Here is a 24,179-nt window from a genome sequence, read left to right as displayed (position 1 = left end):
CTCTCTATTAGGCCTTTAATTATATGGGCATGTTCGCTGAGCAGCAGTGACATTTTGGAAGAGGAAGTGGATGGGACCAAAAAAAAAATTGAAAAAAGCCCACAACTTTGTTATGGGTTTTTTGCTAATAGTAACCACTTATATTTATTTATTTTTTTGAATCATATTCTCAATTTGAATTGACAACGCTTTTAACAAGCTTACTAAAGAAATGTTATTCTGAATCTTCTAAATCACACTAGATGAGGAAATTTACAAACAATTGTGCTTATTAATACTCACCTGCACCCCTTTTCCTATACCAGGAGGCATACAAAAAGTTAGCAAAATGAAAACACTGCCTTGTTTCCAGTCTGTAGTAATGCACTCACAGTCAATCAATGTACAGTGGGAAGAAAAAGTATTTGAACTCCTTGAAATTAACTGTTTTTCTGCAGTAGTTGGCCATAAAATATGATCTATTAGCTAAATGGTACTATGCTACCCACATCTCCGAAACATATTAGATTGCACAAAATTTTCCTCTAAATGGGACTTTAAAAGGGTAATGCCGCGTACACACGGTCGGACTTTTCGTCTACAAAAGTCCAACGGACGCCGACGGACTAAAGCTGGCTGGTAATCCGATCGTGTGTGGGCTTCTCCGGACTTTCAGCAGACTTTTTCAGCCTCAAATCCGACGGACTTTAGATTTGAAACATGCTTCAAATCTTTACGTCGTAACTACGACGGACCCCGAAATCCGCTCGTCTGTGTGCTAGTCCGACGGACAAAAACCCATGCTAGGGCAGCTATTGGCTACTGGCTATGAACTTCCTTATTTTAGTCCGGTGTACGTCATCACGTACGAATCCGTCGGACTTTTGTGTGGTCGTGTGTAGGCAAGTCCGTTCGTTAGAAAGTCTGCTGCAAGTCCGCCGAAAGTCCGCCGGAAGTCTGTCGGACAGGCTGTCGGACTTTTGTAGACGAAAAGTCCGACCGTGTGTACGCGGCATAATAGTCATCTAAAGGTCATACCATTATCATAAAATACATTTTTCCCTTTTATTTATTTTTCTTATATTTCAGGTTTGTTCCTTCGTTTGTTTTTGTTTCGTTTTGTTTTTTTGTACTTCCTGACAAATGTGTCTTTAAGCCCTTGCGGTTTCTGGTCTGGATGATGCATTGCACCTTGGCAACCCGCACACTATGTCTCTTACTCGGCGCACGGGGGCCGTTCACATCATCCATGATGTGTTTGGCACTTTCCCCAATGAGGCTGGGTAACCAGGCTTCGCCTGGTTGCCATGGCTTCAGATGTGCGGAGACACCAGCGCAGGACGGCGCCGCCAACACGACACGCTGGGCGGGTCCTCCACCCAAAGTCATGACGTCACTAATCCATACCCGGCGCCTTGTGATGCCACTGAGCCTCCTCTCTCTATGAGGCAAACGTAGCGGAGACACCGTTCGTGCGCCTCTGTCTCGGGGGGCGCGTCATTGTAGGCCCCCCTCCCCACACCTCTGTTGGGACTGGCCAACAGATTTCAGGTGCGCGCATAAAGGTGGTGCTGGTTGTTTTCACCACTCAATGCTGCGTACCTGGGGATGACAGGACCATACAGGCAGGAAGCTCCTATGAAGGTAATTACCCCTTTTGGGGTGAAAATTAGCAATTTAGCCCTGTTCCTTTCCCTTTCCTCTTTGTTCCCACCCCCTCCCTCCTTTCTCTTCCCCCTTTTTTCTCCCTTGCCCCCTTTCCTCCCTTCTCCTTCCCATCATTCCCAACAATCCCCCCCCCCCCCCCCTTTCTTTTGAACATTGATGCTATTACTAGTTAGCTGGAGTTTAGCATCACCGTCTGTATGCATACACATGCAAGGCACTGGGTGACTTGACGGTGTTATTTTCCCTGCTTTTTCCCCAACTTTACCCCCCCCCCGCCCCGCTCCCTTGTCCCCTCTTGTTTTTTTTCTTACTTTTCCCCACTCCCCTCTCTTTTATCTTATAGGCCTTGAAATTGCCTTTTGGGGTACAGTGGAGCATAAACCCTTGTCGTTCTTAAGTTGGTGCCACTATTTCTCTAGTTGGTCCGCCCCCCCCCCACCCCCCACCCCACCGTTTCCCAATAACAAACTAGGTACATATGATTTAGCATGAAGAGAGTTGTCTTTCCCCTTTTTTAGGGTAAATTTCAGTTTTTTTCTGGTTTCATTACCAGATTTAATTTTTCCTTTTTCATTTTTGTCCCCAGCCATACTTAGCTACCTCTGGGCCACTTGTGGGAACTCCTTTGGGGATGTCCTTGGAATGCCCTTTGTGAGTGACTAGTGAGGGCTCTCGGGTTGCTCTGTTGGGTGCATTTGCCTCTTCCTGGACCTGAAACGGCGGGCGTGAGCCAGCAGCATTCTCCCAATCCTTTTAAATCTGGATGCAACATTATTGAGCTTTTATGCAAGTTGGACAGTCAGTTGTTTTATATACAATTATGTAAACTCAATAAATTGATGCTATGTCTACTTTTAGAAATGTATATATTTTTATACCTTCTCTTTATCAATTATAGACGTATTCATGTCCTGCTGTAAAATCACCTACCCTTGAAGAAGAGAATTAATTTTGAAGACTCGAAACGCGTTGGGTTATCTCTGTTGCCCTTTGTTCAACAGAATAGTGGTTCATTTTCAACTGCTTTGTTTTGCATATCTCTGTATTTGCATCCTATGTATATTCTAAGTATTGTACACCATATATTTTTTAATCATTTTCAATAAAACCAATATTTTTAAGATAATGGTATGACCTTTAGATGACTATTACCCCTTTAAAGTCCCATTTAGAGGAAAACTTTGTGGAATCTTTTAAAATATGATCTGATCCTCATCTAAGTCACAACAATAGAAAAACACAATGCGCTTAAGCTGATAACACACAAACAGTTCTAATTTATTGTGTCTTTTTTTAACACAAACATTAAACATTCACAGTGCTGGAGGAAAATGTAAGTGAACCCTTAACATTAATAGCTGGTTGAACCTCCTTTAGATTCAATGACTTCAAGTAAGCACTTTCAGTAGCTCTAATGTTCAGGAGGAATTTTTGACCATTCTTCCTTACAAAAATACTTCATTTGTAGGATGTTCGGTGTGAACGGCTCTCTTGAGGTCATTCCACAGCCTCTCTATAAGGTTAAGGTATGTGCTCTGACTGGGCCACTCCAAAAATGAGCATTTTCTTTTTCTGACGTCAGTCTGTAGTAGATTTGCTTGGATGTTTAGGGTCATTGCCTTGGTGCATCACCCAACTTCAATAAAGACATGAGAAAATATAGTGGTTGTAAAGGCTCAAGTTTTTTACCTACATGCATTCTACGCATGAAGTTACAAAACCTTCTGTGTGCTGTTTCCACCACAGCCCCCCCCCCCAATACTCACCTAAGACCCCTCTTGATCCAGCGATGAGCACGAGAGTCTCGGCTGTCCAGGGACACATTTTATGGCAAATTACTGCAGAAAAGCAGTGATGCAAGTATATGTACACCCTCACCTTGTAAAACAACCCATTCAGTTTAAGATAGGAATGAAAGGCAAAATATTTGTGTATGGATAGAAAAAAATTATGTATTATTTTTTTCGCCTTTTTCATAAGTGATCATATTCCCTCTTCTCAGCTGCACAAGAGCTAGGGGAAGCAAAACAGCAGCACACTGAACTTCCCTGTGAAAGGGTTGCTGAAATGAACTTTCGGGGTGTGGGGGGGTTGTCAGGACAAGTCTGAATATTGAAGAAGGGCAATCTGAGTTCCCAGCATAGTTAGGGAACTGACCACGCTGTGCTCTTCTGCTTAGTGTGGTCAATGTTTAATAGGAAAGCAGAGAGACTGGCAGGAACACTAGAGATTTCACACAAAGGAAACAATACAAAGCCACTGTACAATAGGGCATTCTGCCCCAATACAAAAAACACACACTTTAAAGTGATTGTAAACTCGAACTTTTTTTTTTTTACATACTTTTACCTAAATATTTTTTACCTTAATGCAAGTAATGTGCAAGGAATGCATTAAGGTAAAAAAAATGTTTAGGCTTTAAAACCACTTAAAGAGGAAGTAAACCCTAATGGGTTTACTTCCTCTTTCTTTCCCTGCAAAGGTAAAGCATAATAGTAGCCCATTATGTGTCACTTACCTGACACAGGAGCCTGCGATGTCACCGCTGTCCCCTCTGCTATGGAGCGTCCATCTTGTTTCCGGGTATCATGGCTCCGGCGCTGTGATTGGCCGAGCCGCGATTACGTCACTCCCGTGCACGGGAGCCGCCAATAACGGCATATGGCCTTTAGCAGCGGCAAGCTCAGTGCGCCTGAGCGCCACTGTCTACGGCGCATGCGCCGTAGACAGCGGTGCCTGTCTTTTTGCAAATATCTCCTAAACCGTGTAGGTTTAGGAGATATTTCTAGGACCTACAGGTAAGCCTTAATCTAGGCTTATCTGTAGGTCAAAGTGGTCTGTAAGGGTTTACAACCACTTTAAGGCAAACCTGAAGTAAAATAATAACTTTAGGCCCGATCCTGTCCCATGATGCTGTCATGAACAACTAGTAGAGCAGCTAACTCATTTTTTACTTTCTACCCCTTTTAACAGGGGAGCAGGAAGTCAACTATCAATGCTCTGACACATTTTGTCCTCAAGATGCATTTAGAGTCTGGTAAATCATGTCGTTTCTCCACTGGAAACAATGAGAACCGAGAAGGAAAAAAATGGCTGGAGAAACTTCACTGTGTAGAATCTAAGCAAAAGAGATGCAAAGCTATATAGATTTTCCTGGCGCCAACATGGTACCATATATGGGGTAGTAGCCTGGCCTACTTACGCCCACAGGACAAGTGAAAAGCCATACATTTTTGGTGCTCACACAACAGCCCATACAATTTCCCTATGGTCACCAGCAGTGTCAACAGTCCTCATTACAGCTGATTTTGGCAGCCAGGTTGTAGCTTCTTCACTTTCTTTATAAAGTAAGATTTGCATAGGTTTCCCACCCTTGCAGGTAGTTATTAGTCTATTACATGTATGCTGCCACATTGGCACCAGGAATATGGAAAATTGTATCATACTTACCTCGTAATTTTCCTTTCCTGGTGCCAATCCATGGCAGCATATGAAACCCACCCAGTTTGTTCCTAACATTTTATAGGGAATGGGCTGCTGTATGGTGCATAGCACTGGTCCTGTGGGTGGAAGTAGGTGGGGTTACTACTACATGTATGCTGCCATGGATTCGTGCCTGGAATGAAAAAAATAAGTATGGTACTATCTGCTATTTTTACATTGAGCTAATCTCCATCATTTTGCTTTATTGAGTGAAAGAAAACCTCTACCAAGACACTAAATACACATTTACAAAAAAAACCAAAAAAACAAACCCTTTACAAAGGATTCATTGTGCGATTCACACAGCAAATGTTTGCAGGACAAAGATCTGTCTAGATTTAATTCACTTGGCTATCATTTTCAGAGGGTTCTCTATATGTGTGATGCAGCAGCTGATGGGTGAATCTTGCTTGCTTTTTAAATGTGATAGGTCAACCTTGCTTGTAATCTATTTTGTTGTATGTTGTCATGTGAATTTTGTTTGTGCTTAAGGCTGGCTATAGAAAGATCCAAATTCAGCCAGTTCAGCAAGTAACTGGCTGAGTTTCCATTCATTTATGGGCAGGCTGGTTGTACTGAAGTCAATCCATTGATCGATTTCAGTACAACAACCCTGTCAAATTTTTTTGTGCGATCACTGCTGGCATCTATAGCTGACATTGTATTCTGACGGCAGGGAAACCTCCAGCTGTCAGAATACAATGGAGGGATTTCCCCATCAACACTGACTGTGTTAACCACTTCCGGACCGCCGCACACCGATTTACGTCCTAACTTTGAAGAGGGATATCTTTGTTATGGCAGCAGCTAGCTGCCATAACCCCGGTATCCTCTTCTTCAGCGGACGGTCCAGTTTCCGATAATAGTGATCTCTGCAGCGGATTCGCCATGAGATCACTTTTATCGGCAGAGGGAGAGGGGCATTCCCGCCTCTCTCTGGTGCGCTCCATTGCTTACCGGCGCCATCGGTAATCGTCACTTCCGCCCATAGCTCTTAAAGGGCCATTTTTTAAAAAAATTTTTATGACAATTTTTTTTTTTTTTTAACTTGCATTTTAGTGTAAATATGAGATCTGAGGTCTTTTTGACCCCAGATCTCATATTTAAGAGGTCCTGTCGTGCTTCTTTTCTATTACAAGGGATGTTTACATTCATTGTAATAGGAATAAAAGTGACACAATTTTTTTTTAAAAAAGAACAGTGTAAAAATAAAATAAATAAGAAAAAAAAATGTTTTAAATGTGCCCCATCCCGCCGAGCTCGCGTGCAGAAGCGAACGCATACGCGAGTAGTGCCCGCATATGAAAACGGTGTTTAAACCACACATGTGAGGTATCGCCGCGATTGGTAGAGCAAAAGCAATAATTCAAGCCCTAGACCTCTTCTGTAACTCAAAACATGCAACCTGTAGAATTTTTTAAACGTCGCCTATGGAGATTTTTAAGGGTAAAAGTTTGTTGCCATTCCACGAGCGGGCGCAATTTTGAAGCGTGACATGTTGGGTATTCATTTACTCGGCGTAACATTATCTTTCTTAATATAAAAAACAATTGGGCTAACTTTACTGTTGTCTTATTTTTTAATTTAAAAAAGTGTATTTTTTCCAAAAAAAAAAGTGCGCTTGTAAGACTGCTGCGCAAATACGGTGTGACAGAAAGTAATGAACGACTGCCATTTTATTCTCTAGGGTGTTAGAAAAAAATGTAATGTTTGGGGGTTCGAAGTAATTTTCTAGCAAAAAAAACCTGTTTTTAACTTGTAAATCTCAGAAAGAGGCACGGTCCTTAAGTGGTTAATAGGGGGATCTAACAATCTTCTTTCCTTCAACCTGTGAAAATTGTATAATGTGTGGTTTGCTTAAATGTGACAGGCAACTTTTGTTATTTGAATTTTTCTTTTATGTTATATGTTAATAGGTGAATCCTCTTTGAAGATGATAGGCAAATCCTCTCTGAAAATGCCAAGTGCTCTAAAACAAACATTTGCTGAGCGAATCGCAAAATTAATCCTTTATGAACAGACCCCATAGTCAGCAAACCTGAGAAAAAAAAAAAAAAAGAGATATAGAATGAGATAAATTACCCCTCCACTACAAAAGTCCACAATGATATCACCAGGTTTTGCCATGTTTTTCACTACTGATAAGAGGTTATTCAACTGCTGCTGTTTCCTCACAGCTCGGTCACTGGGCAGGTTTCCTAAGGAAAAAGAAACATAGCACATTATTACACAGTGTGAGAGACATGTTGTTATATTTGATCTCTATTTATCGAATTAACTACCCAGCAAGAGTATAAAACACTATGGAATACCAAGGGGTTGGTTTATAAAAACTGGAGAGTGCAAAATCTGGTGCAGCATTGCATGGTAGCTAATCAGCTTCTAACTTCAGCTTGTTCAATTAAAGCGGAGTTCCACCCTTTTTTTCTAGATACCTTCCTTTGTTGTTTCATGAGGCGGCACTTCCTGTGCCACCCACCTAGGCGATGACATAATTAGGCGAGTCCCATTGACTCCTGGGATATTGGCGTAGTCTATCCCAGGAGTCTTCGGGAAGCCTAATGCCGCGTACACACGATCGGACTTTACAGCATACTTGGTCCGGCGTACCAGGTTTCCTCTGACAATTCGATCGTGTGTGGGCTCCAGCGGACTTTGTTTTCTCAAAAGTTTGATGGACTTAGATTTGAAACACGTTTGAAATCTATCCGACGGACTCGAGTCTGGTCGAAAAGTCTGCCCGTCTGTATGCTAGTCTGACGGACAAAAACCGACGCTAGGGCAGCTATTGGCTATGAACTTCCTTGGTTTAGTCCGGTCGTACGTCATCACGTATGAATCTGTCGGACTTTGGTTGATCGTGTGTAGGCAAGTCCGTTCATTCGTAAAGTCCGTCGAAAAGTCAGCCGCTGGGCAAAGTATGCTGTAAAGTCCGGTCGTGTGTAAGCGGCATAATAATTACATTTCACAGTATTTTTGCAGCTAGGAAATTACGCGATTGGGAGGAGCTAGACACTATTTTATTGACAGGTTGCCATAACTTCTGTGGGAAGTTCCGCTGATGCCGCCATTTCTATGGCAACCCGTCATGAAAAAACTGCGCCACCCAGTGTCATTACTGTGCAGGCGTGAGATAAAGAGATGCATGCTGAGTAACGAGTTACATCCAATCCCGGAAATAAACACGAGCAGCTTTAGATGCCCACAACCTCGATGGCCCCCGCCTGCTTCCGAGATCAGGTAACATATTATTGATTTAAAAGAAAAAAGTCCTAACAGTATACAAATATTAAAGAAGAAGTTATGACAATCACCGGTGGAGCTTTCTAAAAAAAAAAATATATATATATATTGGAACTATACAAAGCTACGGCAGATTTTGCACTCTCCAGTTTTCAAACCCTTTATGTGTATTTACCTCACAGTTAATACCACTACCTCCAAAATGTCCAAAGACAAATCATGCATACTTGCAGTACTTTAATAGAGCTATTACGGCTCATAAAATACATAATTGCAGATTAAATACAGCCTCCACTCCACTAACATTTTCTTTTTGTGGCTGATGCAAACTGAATAAAATGTTTCCTATTTGGAAGCTTTAATAGCAACATTTCATTACCTGAATTCCCAACTCCACCCAACTGTCACAACAATAGATAATGGTGTCATGCCTTCTGATAGATTCTTTAGATCAGGGGTAGGCAACCTTTTGAGCACAGTGTGCCGAAAAATGTTTTCATAGAAATTGAGCGTGCCGATTTTATAACAAAAAAATGACTTCACCCTCTCAATCCTGAAAAGGATTTTTTATAAAGTAAATGCTGTAAACTACTTGAGTAATAGTGAGAAATTAAAATCCTGCACTCTCACGCCTCAGATCATCCCCAAATTCCTGCAACTCCACACTTCAGATCAGCCCCAATTCATGCACCTTCACACCTCAGATCACTGCCCCCCCTGCAAATCTGTTTCACCACTCTACTCCCCTGCTCATCTGTCCCACCACTGTAACCCCCTGCACATCTGCCCCACCACTGTACCTCCCTGCACATCTGCTCCCCCGCCGTACCCCCATGCTCTTCTGTCTCACAGGTGAACCATCTTCTCATCTGTCCTAACACTGAACTTATCTGTTCATCTGCCCCACCACTGTAACCCCCTTTCTCATCTGCCCCACCACTGTACCTCCTGCACATCTGTCCCACCTCTGTTCCCCCTGCTCTTCTGCCTCACCACTGTAACCCCCTGCTCATGTGTTCCACTGATGTACCTCCTTTCACCTCTGCACCCCCTGCTCCTCTGCCCCACCACTGTAAATCCCTGCTCATCTGTCCCACCAATGTACCTCCTTTCTCCTCTGCCCTACCACTGTACCCCCATGTACATCTGCCCCACCTCTGTACCCCCTGCTCTTCTGTCTCACAGCTGAACCATCTTCTCATCTGCCCCACCACTGTAACCCCCTTTCTCATCTGTACCTCCTGCACATCTGTCCTACCTCTGTTCCCCCTGCTCTTCTGCCCCACCACTGTAACCCCCTGCTCATGTGTTCCACCGATGTACCTCCTTTCACCTCTGCACCCCCTGCTCCTCTGCCCCACCACTGTAAATCCCTGCTCATCTGTCCCACCAATGTACCTCCTTTCTCCTCTGCCCCACCACTGTACCCCCTTGTACATCTGCCCCACCTCTGTACCCACTGCTCTTCTGCCCCACCACTGTACCCCTCTGCTCTTCTGTCCCACCACTGTAACCCCCTTCTCATCTGGCCCAACATTGAACCTCCCTGCTCATCTGTCCCACCACTGTAACCCCCTGCTCATCTGCCCAATCACTGCACCCCCTTGCTTTTCTGTCCCACTGCTGAACTACCCTGCTCATCTGCCCCATCAATGTACCCCTTTTCTCATCTGCCCCACCACTGTAACCCCCTGCTCATCTGTCCCACCAATACACCTCCTTTTACATTTAGCCCACTGCTCTACCCCCCTGCTTTTCTGTCCCACCACTGAACACCCTTCTCATCTGCCCCAGCACTGAACCCCCCTGCTCATCTGCCCCATCACTGAACCCCCCCTGTTCTTCTGTCCCAATCCTGATCCCCCTTCTCATCTCATCCACCACTGTACCTCCCTGCACATCTGCCCTGCCGCTGTACCCTCCTGCTCTTCTGTCCCACCTCTGAACCCCTCCTGCTCATCTGCTCTACCGCTGTACCCTCTTCTCATCTATGATATGTGTGATATGCAGAGTGGTGAAAGGAAGCAGAGATGAGATACATCTACCTGTCCTGGCACACTCATCCTGCTGATCCACCTCTCGCATCCAGCCCACATGCTTGTAGGTGATGTCTGTGATGTCACATACAAGCATCTGGAATGGATGCGCAATGATGAACTCAGGTCAGGGGCATTTTCTGAAAGCAGTGGGCCTGTGTGCAGGATCATATCTTGGGCCCCCACAGCTGAGAAAAAGTTTCTGCGCCGCAGCAAAATGTGGGTGTGAGGGGTTCAGTAGTAAGTGATGCAAAGGTTCAGGAATAATTTCAACAAAGTTCCCAAAAGCTCAACAGTAATTCCACAAACTGTCACCTGATTGTGGTTTTCTCAATCACAGTGAAATCCCTTCTTTCTGAGATTGTGTCAGAGAACTCACAGTGCTAATACCCGTCTCCATGCAGCAGTGGCTAATCCCATTCCGCTAATGTCAATGGACATTGTCAGAGAACTCACAGTGCTAGCGCCCGTCTCCGTGCAGCAGTGGCTAATTCCCATTCTGCTAATGCCAATGGCCATGCGCAGTGTCCCCGACAGAGGCGAACGAGTTCCGGAACGAACGTGCGCACTCACGCACCCATATGACCATGTGCGCGCACTCGCACACCCATGCAAACGTGTGTGCGCACTCGTGCACGCACATTCACGTCCACCAATCCTGGCGCATGGCGCCCTATATAAACAGAGTCTCTGCCTGATACCAGTGCTGGATCTTTTTCAGCTTGTTCCTGATTGCTGTTTGACCTGTTACCTTGCTCCTGAGAAACCCGGCTTCCTTGACCATTCTCCTGGATCACCCCTGCCTGTTATCAACCTTTACTGATTATACAGACCTTGGCTTAGATTCTCTACTACGGCTCTGCTTCCTGATTCTGTTCCTCACTGCCAGCCCGTTGCCAACCTCTGCCTGTCCTTGACTATGAACTTGCCTTCCGTTTATGTACCTTGTTGCCAGCCAGTTGCCAACCTTTGCCTGTTTCTGACATTGCAGATGTGCCTGAATCCATACTTCCCTACCTGGCTTCTGCTGAACAGTTCTGGTGATTAGTCTTCCCGCCTTCCACTGAGAGGATCCTGTATCTCCAAGCTCCAGCCTTCAGCCTGCAGGCACCTGCACCCTTTCGTTGCCCCAGCACTCCCTGTCCTCACTACCAGGGGTGTTGGGACCGGAACCGTGCAAGAGGCCACCCTCAGCATTTCGGACTCCGCTGTAAGGTACGTGACAGTACGATCCAGCCAAAATGGAGTCCGAAAGGGGCCTCACTTTTGGAAGCTCTGTGCCAGCAGATTGCGGCCCTTACCCAGGCAGTCCAGGGCCTGCAAGATGGCTATCGTCAACTTAAGCAAAGAGTGGAGTCATTGTCTCCAAGCACCTCAACTCATCAGGCGGCCACAGCATCTTGGCCCTCCGGCCCAGCAGCCTCAGCATCAGCACCCGCAGTAGTGGTGCCACCCCCAGAGCCTCGAGTTCCCACTTCAGAGAGGTTTACGGGGGATCGTAGTAAGTTCTGTGCCTTCAGGAATGCCTGCCAGCTGTACTTCCTGCTACAACCCTGTACCTTTTCTTTGGAGAGCACTAAGGTGGGGTTCATCGTCTCACTACTCCAGGGGGAACCCCAAACTTGGGCTCACCGCTTATTGGAACAGGCCAGCCCTCTGTTAGACACTATGGACTCCTTTTTGAATGAAATGGGCAAATTGTATGATGACCCTCAGCGTGTCACAACTGCGGAGGCCAGTCTCCATGCAATCCAGCAGGGTCATAGGCCAGTGGAGGACTACGTAACAGACTTTAGGCGGTGGAGTTCCAATACACTATGGAACGGTGCCGCCCTCCGCTATCAGTTCCGCATTGGACTCTGGCACTGAAAGATGAGTTGGCCCGTGTTGGAATTCCCAGTTCTTTGGAGGACCTGATCCAATTGTCCATCCAGATAGATCATCATCTAGGAGAGCGGAGATCTGAGAAAACCAGCTAAATTCGTCCCACATGGATGTTGCCTAAAGTTCCTAGCAATCCTGTTATTCCTGCCTCCCATGTACCTGCTGCCACCTCTGAGGCTCCGGAGCCAATGCAGATAGGCCTGCTCCATTCACCACTGTCACCAGAAGAAAAGCAGCGTCGGTGCCAGAACAACCTCTGCCTCTATTGTGGGGAACTATAGATTCCGGCCACTATGCAAATATGTGCCCAAATAAGACCCGTAAGTTTAACTCTTTGCCTCATGAACCTTGTGCATTGACTTTAACGAAATCTGCTCACATTGCTGTCCCTGTCTCACTACAGCTTCCAGAAGGAACACTCGGGGTCCAGGCTATAATTGATTCTGGCGCCTGCACCTGTTTCGTTGACCATGCCTTCGTCCTGCAACACAACATTCCGTTAACACCCAAGCAACAACGACTCTCCATACGGCTAGCAGATGGGTCAAATATCAAATTCGGGCCTATTACTCATGAAACCCAACCACTATCCGCTAACATACTACCCGACCATCAGGAACTACTATGCCTGGACGTCATCTCCTCACCACTATTTTCAATCATTCTGGGGATGCCATGGCTGCAAGCCCATAACCCTCAAATTAATTGGGTTACCAGTGAGGTGGTCTTCCAGTCTACCTACTGTCTCCAGAACTGCCTCAAGGCCTTCCACCATATGGTCCCAGTCATCGGCTGCTTAAAACCTGCATCTGAATCCCAAAAACTGGTCCCATCTGTATACCATAGCTTCCTGGATGTATTTGATAAACAGAAGGCGGACACCCCCCCCCCCCCCCCCACCAGGTTTATGACTGCCCAATCAAACTTTTACCAGGGGCAGAAATTCCTTTTGGAAGGATCTTTCCTCTGTCATAACCTGAACTCTTGGTCCTTAAGGAGTACATTGACAGAAACCTCGAAAAGGGGTTCATCCGACACTCCTCTTCTCCAGCTGGTGCTGGAATAGTCTTAGTCGAGAAGAAAGATCATTCCCTCCGCCCATGTGTGGACTACAGGGACTTGAATAAAACAGCAGTTAAAAACCACTATCCTCTCCCACTGATCCCAGAACTGTTCCAGAGACTTCGTTCGGCGAAGATATTCACAAAGCTGGATTTACGAGGTGCCTACAATTTAATCAGAATCCAGGAGGGGGATGAGTGGAAGACGGCTTTCCGGACACGATTTGGCCACTTCGAGTACCTGGTTATGCCATTCGGACTCTGTAACGCACCGACTACTTTCCAACATTTTGTAAACGATATTTTCAGAGACTTTTTGGACTTATTCGTGATTGTCTACTTGGATGACATTTTGATATTCTCGACCTCCCTAGAAGCACATTGTGACCATGTGAAACAAGTTCTTCACAGATTGAGACAAAAACGGACTTTACGCTAAAGCCAAGAAATGTGAGTTTGAGCGCCAGACGATTCCCTTTCTCGGCCTGGTAATATCAACTGGGGGTGTGGCAATGGCTCCTCAGAAGGTCTCAGCCATTATGTCCTGGCCACCCCCAACCGATAAAAAAGGAGTACAACGTTTTATTGGGTCCTCCAATTTCTACAGAAAATTTATCAAAAACTTCTCCAGTATCATAGCACCTATCACGCAGCTCACAAGGAAGCAAAGCCATTTTCAATGGACTGAAGCAGCTCAAGCTGCATTTGACAAATGAAAAGGGTTATTTACCTCCACCCCAGTGCTAAAACATCCTGATCCTGCCTTGCCTTATACCCTGGAGGTGGATGCATCGGAAAGTGCTGTAGGGGCCATCCTGTCCCAATGCCAAGGACCTAAGTCCTTAATGCACCCTGTGGCTTTCTTTTCCAAAAAATTAGGTTTATCGGAAATAAATTATGACGTAGGGGGCCGAGAACTCTTGGCGATAAAATCCGCCTTGGAAGAAAGGCGGTACCTCCTGGAGGGAGCTAGATCTAGTTTTGTGTCACAAATCCGTCAGGCATCCCTAAAAACATTGCTACCCCCCAGTTACAAACCTCCAAGAAAAGGATGGGCTCTTCTGGCGAGGAAATAAAATTTTTGTCCCTCAAAATCTGCGCACCACCACCCTACAGGTCTGCCATGACTATCCCTTGGCAGGTCACTTTGGGGGTCACAAGACTATGGACCTTGTTCAAAGGCACTTCTGGTGGCCCAATCTTGCAAAGGACTGCAGGAACCACGTTAATTCTTGCCTGACCTGCCTCAGGAATAAGAACAGTAAAAATAAAGCATGGGGACTATTGAGACCATTGCCTATCCCTGAAATCCCATGGGATAAGATCGCAATGGACTTCATTGTCGAGCTCCCTCCCTCTGAGGGGTTTTCATCCATTTTCTTCGTGGTAGTTGATCGCTTTTCTAAAATGGCACATTTTATCCCCATGAAAGGGACCCCATCAGCAACCGAGACTGCCAGGATATTTATTAAAGAAATTGTTAGGCTCCACGGAATCCCCAGTGACATTGTTTCTGATCGTGGAGTACAGTTCACATCAAAATTTTGGAAATCATTATGTGAAGCACCAGGTATCAAACTCAGTTTTTCCTCAGCCTATCACCCCCAGACCAACGGGCAGACTGAAAGTACTAATCAAACGTTGGAGCAGTACCTACGTTGCTTCTCCTCTTTTTCTCAGGAAGATTGGGCCTCATTACTGCCTTTGACAGAATTCGCATTCAACAACTCTACTCACTCTGCCACAAATCAGTCATCGTTCTTCTCCAATTAAAGATTTCATCCCTCCTTTTTGCCAACGCTTGTACAAGGCTCTCCTGTACCAGCTGTCCAGGATAGATTGAATTTCTTTGTCACGAACAATCGGGTGCTTAGAGAAACCATCTCTAAGGCACAGAAAGATAATAAAAAATTCTTCGACAAGAGAAGAAGGGGGGAATTGGATTTAAAAGTTGGTGACCATGTATGGCTTTCAACTACAAACCTGAAACCGGCATGCCCTTCCAAGAAACTGGGACCCAGATACTTGGGGCCCTTCTCAGTTAAGAAGATCAATTCGGTAGCCTATGAACTTGAACTCCCCGACTCATTTAGGATCCACCCTGTATTTCATGCTTCACTACTTAAGCCCGATGTACCAAATTCCTTTCCGGATCGTGAGGTAGGACCTCCAGAAGCTGGTGGTGGATGATGGGGAAGAGGATAATGGTGGATGGGGAAGAGGAATTTGAGGTTGAAGCCATTTTGGATTATAGGAAACGACAAGGGCAGAACCAGTATTTAATCAAATGGAGAGGCTTTGGCCCAGAAGAAAATCCTGGGAGCCCAAAACAAATCTCCATGCCCAGAGACTCATACGGGCTTTTCATCGCTCCCACCCAGAGGGTTCGGTTCAAAGAGGCATCCGGAGGCTGCCCTTAAGGAGGGGGCAGTGTCAGAGAACTCACAGTGCTAATACCCGTCTCCATGCAGAAGTGGCTAATCCCCATTCTGCTAAAGCCAATGGACATTGTTAGAGAACTCACAGTACTAATGCCTGTCTCCGTGCAGCAGTGGCCAATTCCCATTCCGCTAATGCCAATGGCCATGCGCAATGTCCCCGACAGAGGCGAACGAGTTCTGGAACGAATGTGCGCACTCGCGCACCCATATGACCATGTGTGCGCACTCGCACACCCATGCAAATGTGTGTGCGCACTCGCACACGCACATTCACGTCCACCAATCCTGGCGCATGGCGCCCTATATAAACAGAGTCTCTGCCTGATACCAGTGCTGGATCGTCTTCAGCTTGTTCCTGAGTTCCTGATTGCTGTTTGACCTGTTACCTTGCTCCTGACAAACCCGGCTTCCTTGACCATTCTCCTGGATCACCCCCGCCTGTTATTTGCCTTTACTGATTATACAGAGCTTGGCTTGGATTCTCTACTATGGCTCTGCTTCCCGATTCTGTACCTCACTGCCAGCCTGTTGCCAACCTCTGCCTGTCCTTGACTACAAACTTGCCTTCCGTTTATGTACCTTGTTGCCAGCCAGTTGCCAACCTTTACCTGTTTCGGACGTTGCAGTTGTTCCTGAATCCATACTTATGTGCCTGGCTTCTGCTGAACAGTTCTGGTGATCAGTCTTCACGCCTTCCTCCGAGAGGATCCTGTATCTCCAAGCTCCAGCCTTCAGCCTGCAGGCACCTGCACCCTTTCGTTGCCCCAGCACTCCCTGTCCTCACTACCAGGTGTGTTGGGACCGGAACCGTGCAAGAGGCCACCCTCAGCATTTCGGACTCCGCTGTAAGGTACGTGACAGATTGGTAGTGGCAACCAAGCGAGTCATCTTTCTCCAGATGGTGGATGGAGCTAGAAGGACTGCGATTGGCTTTAGCCGTGGCCAATGACAGTCCTCCTCCTCCTGGAAACAGGGGCTGCCCCCCCTACAAGAACTGTACCCAATCTCTTCCCCATCACAAAAGCTGATGATCGCAGCTACAGCAAAATTAGAGAACCAAACAATGTTTCCCATCTTTTACAATGTGTGGGGGCACAGTGCCTCCCCCTCAGTGCCGGTGCAGCATGGGGAATTCTGAAATTGGAATGCATTAGTGTCTCACTGACACTTTCCTGTGCTGCTCTGCTAATGGGGAGGGAGTTGAGTGCAGGCAAAGGAGGCTTTGCGTGCTGCTTGCGGCACCCATGCCGGGGGTTGCCTACCTCTGCTTTAGAACTTACAGTTAGACTTCATGTACACTGCTGCTGGTAAATGGACATTTAGGAGCAATTGGGCATTTTTTTCAGCTGCCCCTGAACTCTCCTCTATGTTATCTTATCAGTACATGTACACAGGGTCATTTATAGCCGTTTCTAGGCAGTTGAGTTTAGAAGCTTCTTTTGGAAAGCAAAAAAATGCATTCAGGACGGATGTTCAGAGGCATTTGAAGCAACAAATACCTGTAACAGCGGTAACTCGCATTTAGCCACGTTTCATTTACCGGCGTTTTTCATTTTTGACTATTTGAAAAAAAAAAGCTTCAATACGCAAACGCGGGTAAGCGCAGCATATAAACACGGCACTGAAACGCTGCAAAATTGAATCTCTCCAATGGGAGAAAAAACACTTTTTATTAGCATGAAGAACAGTAAGAACTGACAATGTTTTTATTGCTGTCTGTCCTTCCTAATTTTTGTAAGGCAACACTGTAAGGAAAAACTCTGTAATGGGGTCACAAACAGAAATTCAGAAAGGAGTAAAGCATAACAATAACTATTTTTAAATATGTCCCCCCCCCCCCCATTTTGTTTACCATGTATCTGTATAATTACCTTTTTTAGTCCTGTCTGATCACGTGATTCTGCAGCTCCAGGCTTTTCTTCTATTTTAAAGCAGTTGTAAACCGCTGCACTTCGCATACTAGCACATTATGTGAAACTTACCTCAAAACAAAGCCTTCCAGCAATGCAATATCATCGCTGGAGACGTCGTCCATCTTCACCTGGTCTTCCTTCAGGGTTAGTGGTTTGTGTGACTGTCTGGAGCTGCGATGACGTCACTCCTGTGCATGCGCGCGGGAGCCGCCGGTCACAGCACAGGGCTTTGAAGAAACGGCACGGGGGCCGTTCCTTCAGAGCGCATGCGCCAGTGATTTCACTGGCTGCATATACAGTAAATAGCTCCTAAATGGCGCACGTTTAGGAGGTATTTACACTACCTATAGGTAAGTCTTATTATAGGCTTACCTATAGGTAAAACTTAAAGATGAAAGTTTACTTACTCTTTAAGGCCGAGCACACACTGAACACTGTTTATAGTTTAATTTTCCATGCTAGCTGAGCTGCCAACCATTAAGCCATCTGACTCAATATACCCTTTAGGTCTGGGCATCTGGTAAAACATTAGGAACATCTGCTGGATAAATAAGACATACATCTGCATGCATTATGCCAAATTAACAGTCTTGTTAAAGTTAATCCTTTTCAATGATGACAGGTTTACCCTCTTCAAGATGTAATAGCAAGCGGTTTGTGATCAATTACACTCGCAGAAACCAACAACACATTGTTTAGTGGAAACCTGTGCTTAGAAAAATACAGGGACCTTCACTGATAGCTTTGCCCCACCTGTCCTTGCAATCGCCTGACTTTAGTACTTTTTCCAACACTGATCCAAAATAAGCATGCAGCAAGTAAAGTCAGAATGCTTGACTTCTGAGAAAAAACAATGTACAAAGTTCACACACCTTTTATTTCTGTTTTTCTTTCCATTTAAATACAAACCAGGTTGTCCAGCCAAAGTGTCAGTGATACCTGAGAAAACTCCAGACAAAAAGAGTTTTCCCATGCAGTGTGGCTGTGCCTGCTCTACAGGGGTCTACTGCTTGTTTTGTAGGAGATAGATTATACTCAACCGATCCTTCGTTCCATTGGAAAACGGCACTCCCCGCTATCCAGCGGTGGACTGTTCCTGGTCTATGGAGTCTGCTCTGGGCTTGATGATGTCAGGAACAGTCCACAGCTCAAGACTGCCGGGCCGATCTTGTGCTGGGAGGACTGGAGAAATAGGTAAGTATACAGTGAATAGAAAAAGTCTACACACCCCTGTTAAAATGTCAGGTTTCTGTGATGTAAAGAAATGAGACAGAGATAAATCATTTCAGCACTTTTTCCACCTGTAATGTGACCTACAAACTGTACAATTAAATTGAAAAACAAACTGGAATACTTTCGGGGGACTAAAAATAAAAAAAAACTAACATATTGTGGTTGCATAAGTGTGCACACCCTCTTATAAGTGGGGATGTAGTTGTGTTCAGAATTAAGCTATCACATTCAAACTCATGTTAAATAGGAGTCAGTACACACCTGCCATCATTTAAAGTGACTCTGATTAACCCCAAATAAAGTACAGCTGATCTAGTAGGTCTTTCCTGACATTTTCTTAGTCACATCTTACAGCAAAAGCCATGGTCCGCAGAGAGCTTCCAAAGCATCAGAGGGATCTCATTGTTAAAAGATATCAGTCAGGAGAAGGGTACAAAAGAATTTCGAAGATATACCATGGAACACAGTGAAGACAGTCATCATCAAGTGGAGAAAATATGGCACAACAGTTACATTACCAAGAACTGGATGTCCCTCCAAAATTGATGAAAAGAAAACTGGTCAGGGAGGCTGCCAAGAGGCCTACAGCAACATTAAAGGAGCTGCAGGAATATCTGGTAAGTACTGGCTGTGTGGTACATGTAACAACAATCTCCGTATTCTTCATATGTCTGGGCTATGGGATAGAGTGGCAAGACGGATTCTTTTTCTTATGAAGAAAAACATCCAAGCGGATTTGTAATAACACATCTGAAGTCTCCCAAAAGCATGTGGGAAAATGTGTTATGGTCCGATGAAACCAAGGTTGAACTTTTTTGGCCATAATTCCAAAAGATATGTTTGGTGCAAAAACAACACTGCACATCACCAAAAGAACACCATACCCCCAGTGAAGCATGGCGGTGTCAGCATAATGCTTCGGGGGTGTTTTTCTTCAGCTGGAATAGGGGTCTTAATCAAGGTAGAGGGAATTATGAACAGTTCCAAATACCAGTCAATATTGGCACAAAACCTTCAGGCTTCTGCTAGAAAGCTGAACATGAAGAGGAACTTCATCTTTCAGCATGGCAACGACCCAAAGCATACATCCAAATCAACAAAGGAATTCCTTCACCAGAAGAAGATTAAAGTTTTGGAATGGCCCAGCCAGAGTCCAGACCTGAATCCGATTGAAAATCTGAAGGGTGATCTGAAAAGGGCTGAGCACAGGAGATGCCCTCGCAATCTGACAGATTTGGAGTGTTTTTGCAAAGAAGATTGGGCAAATATTGCCAAGTCAAGATGTGCCATGCTGATAGACTCATACCCAAAAAGACTGAGTGCTGTAATAAAATCAAAAGGTGCTTCAACAAAGTATTAGTGTAAGGGTGTGCACACTTATGCAACCGTATTATTTTATTTTTTAATTTTTACTTCCCCCCACCTAAAAGATTTCAGTTTATTGTTCAACTGAGTTGTACAGTTTATAGGTCACAATAAAGGTGGAAAAAGTTCTGAATTATTTATATGTCTCATTTTTTTACATCACAGGAACCTGACATTTTAACAGTGGGGGTGTGTAGACTTTTTATATCCACTGTATCTCTTTTCCCTTCTCCCCTAGACAAAAATTAGCAGCACAGCCCCACAACGTGGGAAAACTTTTTTTTTTTTGCCTGGAGATGGGCTTTAAGCAGCTGGACATAATCCATGTTAACGTCACTTTTGTTGGCTAAAGTTGGGTACACACAGGAAGTCTTTTCCATTCAACCAGTGGGTTGAACAAAAAAAAAAACTGACAGATCCCTGTAACAATTTGCCTGCAAGCTTTGATCGAATGCTGGTTTTCCATTCGACAGAAGCTGGTCTACACCACCATACTAAAAGTTGGCGGATTCCTGCTAAATCAGTCTGTTTTCAGTACGCGTGTATCGAGCTTTACTTGGCCTGCATGTAAATGTGAAGATAGGGATGTGACATAAATGGGGCCAAAAACACTTGTAATCTGCAAAAAAGAAGCCCATGTACTTTTTTGAACTTCAGGCGACAGAACGCTCAGATGTGAACAGGGGCCACTGAAATGAATAGAATTTTGCTTGTTGGGCATTTTGGAGCTTCAGAGCTGAGCGTTTTACAAGCTGAAAATCGCTCAGGTGTGAACGGGGCCTTATCGCCTAGAGTAGTGGATGCTGATGGGTGACATTACTGTTCTAGAGAAACTTGCCCATTGTCGGCCTTGCTGGGCCAGAGATTTGCGAATTGTACAGAAAAAAAAAAGAAAAGGAATTTGCTTCATTGTATGCAGAACAATGAGGGGCAGGGAAGATTATGTGAAAAATGTATAGTCCATAGTCTGGCCACAGGTGCACTTAAAGTGGATGTAAACTCTGTTACACCACTTTTACCTACAGGTAAGCCTGAAACAAGGCTTACCTGTAGGTACCGTGGATATCTCCTAAACTGCTGCCGACGTCATTGGCGCACGTGCACTGGAAAAACGGGCTGCTTGTGCTGTTTCTTCAGTAGCCATGCTGTGACCGGCGGCTCCTACGCGCATGTGCGGGGGTGATGTCATTGAGGCTCTGGCCAATCAGACCGCTGCAGCCCGGAACCCGAAAGTAAGTCCGGTGGAAAATGTCGGCCCTGTACTCGGAGTGCTGACTCAGATTCAGGGCATTGTTCTAAAGTAAGTATTTCATAATGAGCTAGTATGCGATGCATACTAGCTCATCATGCCTTTGTCTTGCAGGTTTACAACCTCTTTAAAATAAGATATGCAACGCTTTAACAACCACCAAGTGTTACACATTCCTGACAAAGCACACTTTATCAACGTTAACTCAAAAGGTTATACAAACAGAATAGATTTTGGATTATCTGACTCCCAGAATCCTATGCTTTATATTGGTTACAATCTTTCCCTACAGCTGCATTCCATAAAGTATTTACAATTACTGGTGAGCTGGAAATACAGAACATGTTTACAGGGGCCAATAAAACTGTTGCTACTTATTAAGATGGCCGACACATTTCTTCTACTGCTACAAGAGTTAACTTTCTCCTAGCATCCCTAGTAAAAACTTTTTTTTAGCCAGTGGAGCAGAGTGATAATGTGCAATGCTTTAAATAGAAATCCGTACATAAGCAAGCAGAGTTTTAAATAGTACCTTCCCCCTGAACCAGAAAGCTTTTCTGTTGCGTATTTGCTCATGTGAACATCCATTACAGTGTCCAACATTCCATGGGGGGGTTTTCACCAACGGTTTGTAATGATCAGTCTCCCTGTCAGCGTGTAGAAAAGTGAACAGCTCCAGGCACCTAGACATACGCAGGGATGACAGATGGAGCCCCAGTGTAAACATACACAGGCAGAGTCAGGAACCGACATGTAGCTGTAACCTCACACAATCTTCCCACCTCTCCTTCACCTCCTAAACCCCACATATTAGTGCTGCTCAGTGGAACAAAGATAGTGTCATGACAGCTATCCATGTCTTACTTAGTGTGGTATGAGCAATATATACAGGTCAGGTTTACCTGCATTTCATAACCTTACTAGGGGCTGTCATCGCCTGGCCTATGACAAGGCACACCTCTGCTCCAGACTTGTTTTTCATTCATTCATTCATCCATGAGCGAAGTAACGGATACATCTGCTTTTCTTGTGTATACAATTCATCTATCCATTTCCATCTTAAAATAATCACAAAATAGATCATCTGACATTATTTGAACGAGTCCAACATAGTCACAATGCTATTTATTGGGCAACAAGATCCAAACTGTCAAACAGTTGTCAAAGTAGGATTCCAGTCTAATACTATGCTTAAAAATGTCCCCCCACCCCCTCCCCACTACCCATCCTGTATAACCTGTGTAAAAAAGATCTGTATATTTAAAGATTCTTTATCTGCTCCAGTCTGGTCACATGATCTTACAGTTCTGAATCCCCTGTGTCAGTGAGTGGCGGCTGCAGGAGAGAGGAGGCAGTGCCGACAACGGCTGGGCCATGGATGCCTATGGGTGATGTCATGGCTCATAACAGCTATCGTTCATTGCTTCCTCCTTTCCCCTGCAACAGCTGCTCATCGACACAGGAATTTCACATGAATTGACCTGGAATTTAATTTCTGTGAATAAATATTAAAGGAAACCTGCACTATAAAAAATATGTTGCCTGCCAGTGCTGACCTTCTTTTGAAAGTGTTAGTTGCCTGGCTGCGTCTGGCTTTATTACATGTCTGACATTCACGGCAATACCTCACAGGTGTGGTGCGAACACCGTTTACATATGCGTGTGGGACCTAGGTATGCGTTCACCTTTGTGACCTAGCATGGGGGGGGGGGGGGGCAGGGCCACTTTACATTTTTTCAATATTATTATTACATTTTTTTTACACTGTTTCTTAAATTTTTTTTATCACTTTTACTGCTTTTACAAGGGATGAACAACAACCCTTGTGATGGCATGGGTAGTGACAGGTACTCTTTACTGAGACATCTGGGGTCTATTAGACCCCAGATCTCTTCTTTGCCCGTAAAAACATCTGATCAAACCTAGATCGGTTTGATCAGATGCTTTCACAAGCCAGTAATGGTGTGTTTACATCTGGTCTATTTCTTAGACCATAGAGATGATCGGGGAACTTCCAGGTATTCCGGCGGAACCACCAGCTTCGGTCTCGGACTCAATGGGGGGATGGGAGAGCCTGCAAGGACATTAAAAGCTAGTGGGAGGGGGCGTCCCCTTTCCGCCGCATTTAAAAACACTCCAGCATGTGGTAAAATGCTAGGATTTGTTTTACATTAAAGAGCATCGCAGTGCAAAAATTTTGATAGCGGAGTGATGCCTGTTGCTGCAGTCATCATCCTGGTACAACCACTGAAACTCTAGGACACCACATGACGTCCTACGGGTGGCAAGTGGTTAAGGTAAAAAATGTTCCACTAGCTCTTCTCCCCAACAAAAAACACTTACCTGCCTACTTTCAAGATCCAGCACGGTCCCTGTCTGCAGCATTGCTCCACTGACTTCCTGGTCTCACAGGAGACACAGGCAGCAGCAGGAGCCATAGACGCCTGATGCTGTTAGGGGTGCACCGAATGGAAAATTTGGTGCCGAATTCGAAAATGCAGGATGTACTTTGCCGAAAACCCAAAATAACAGTTTTTATAAAATATTTTTTTTTTTATATAATTGTATTATATTTGACTCTTTAATTAATATCATCAATTTAAATTAATATGAATTTCGTGTTG

At 44.9% G+C, this 24,179-nt stretch overlaps 1 protein-coding gene across 3 annotated transcripts in view; it reads right to left on the bottom strand.

Annotated features, from left to right (window-relative positions):
- Window positions 1-24,179, bottom strand: part of GSTCD (glutathione S-transferase C-terminal domain containing) — a 287,431-nt gene that overhangs the window by 42,283 nt on the left and 220,969 nt on the right. For all 3 annotated transcript variants that reach the window (XM_073601880.1, XM_073601873.1, XM_073601887.1), the window contains exon 6: window positions 7,213-7,328. In XM_073601880.1, the coding sequence (XP_073457981.1) occupies window positions 7,213-7,328 (116 nt within the window). The remainder of the gene's footprint in view (window positions 1-7,212; window positions 7,329-24,179) is intronic.

The sequence above is a fragment of the Aquarana catesbeiana genome, linkage group LG01 (genome assembly GCF_042186555.1).
Source record: "Aquarana catesbeiana isolate 2022-GZ linkage group LG01, ASM4218655v1, whole genome shotgun sequence".
Taxonomy (NCBI): domain Eukaryota; kingdom Metazoa; phylum Chordata; class Amphibia; order Anura; family Ranidae; genus Aquarana; species Aquarana catesbeiana.
This window is presented reverse-complemented; position numbering and strand designations above follow the sequence as displayed.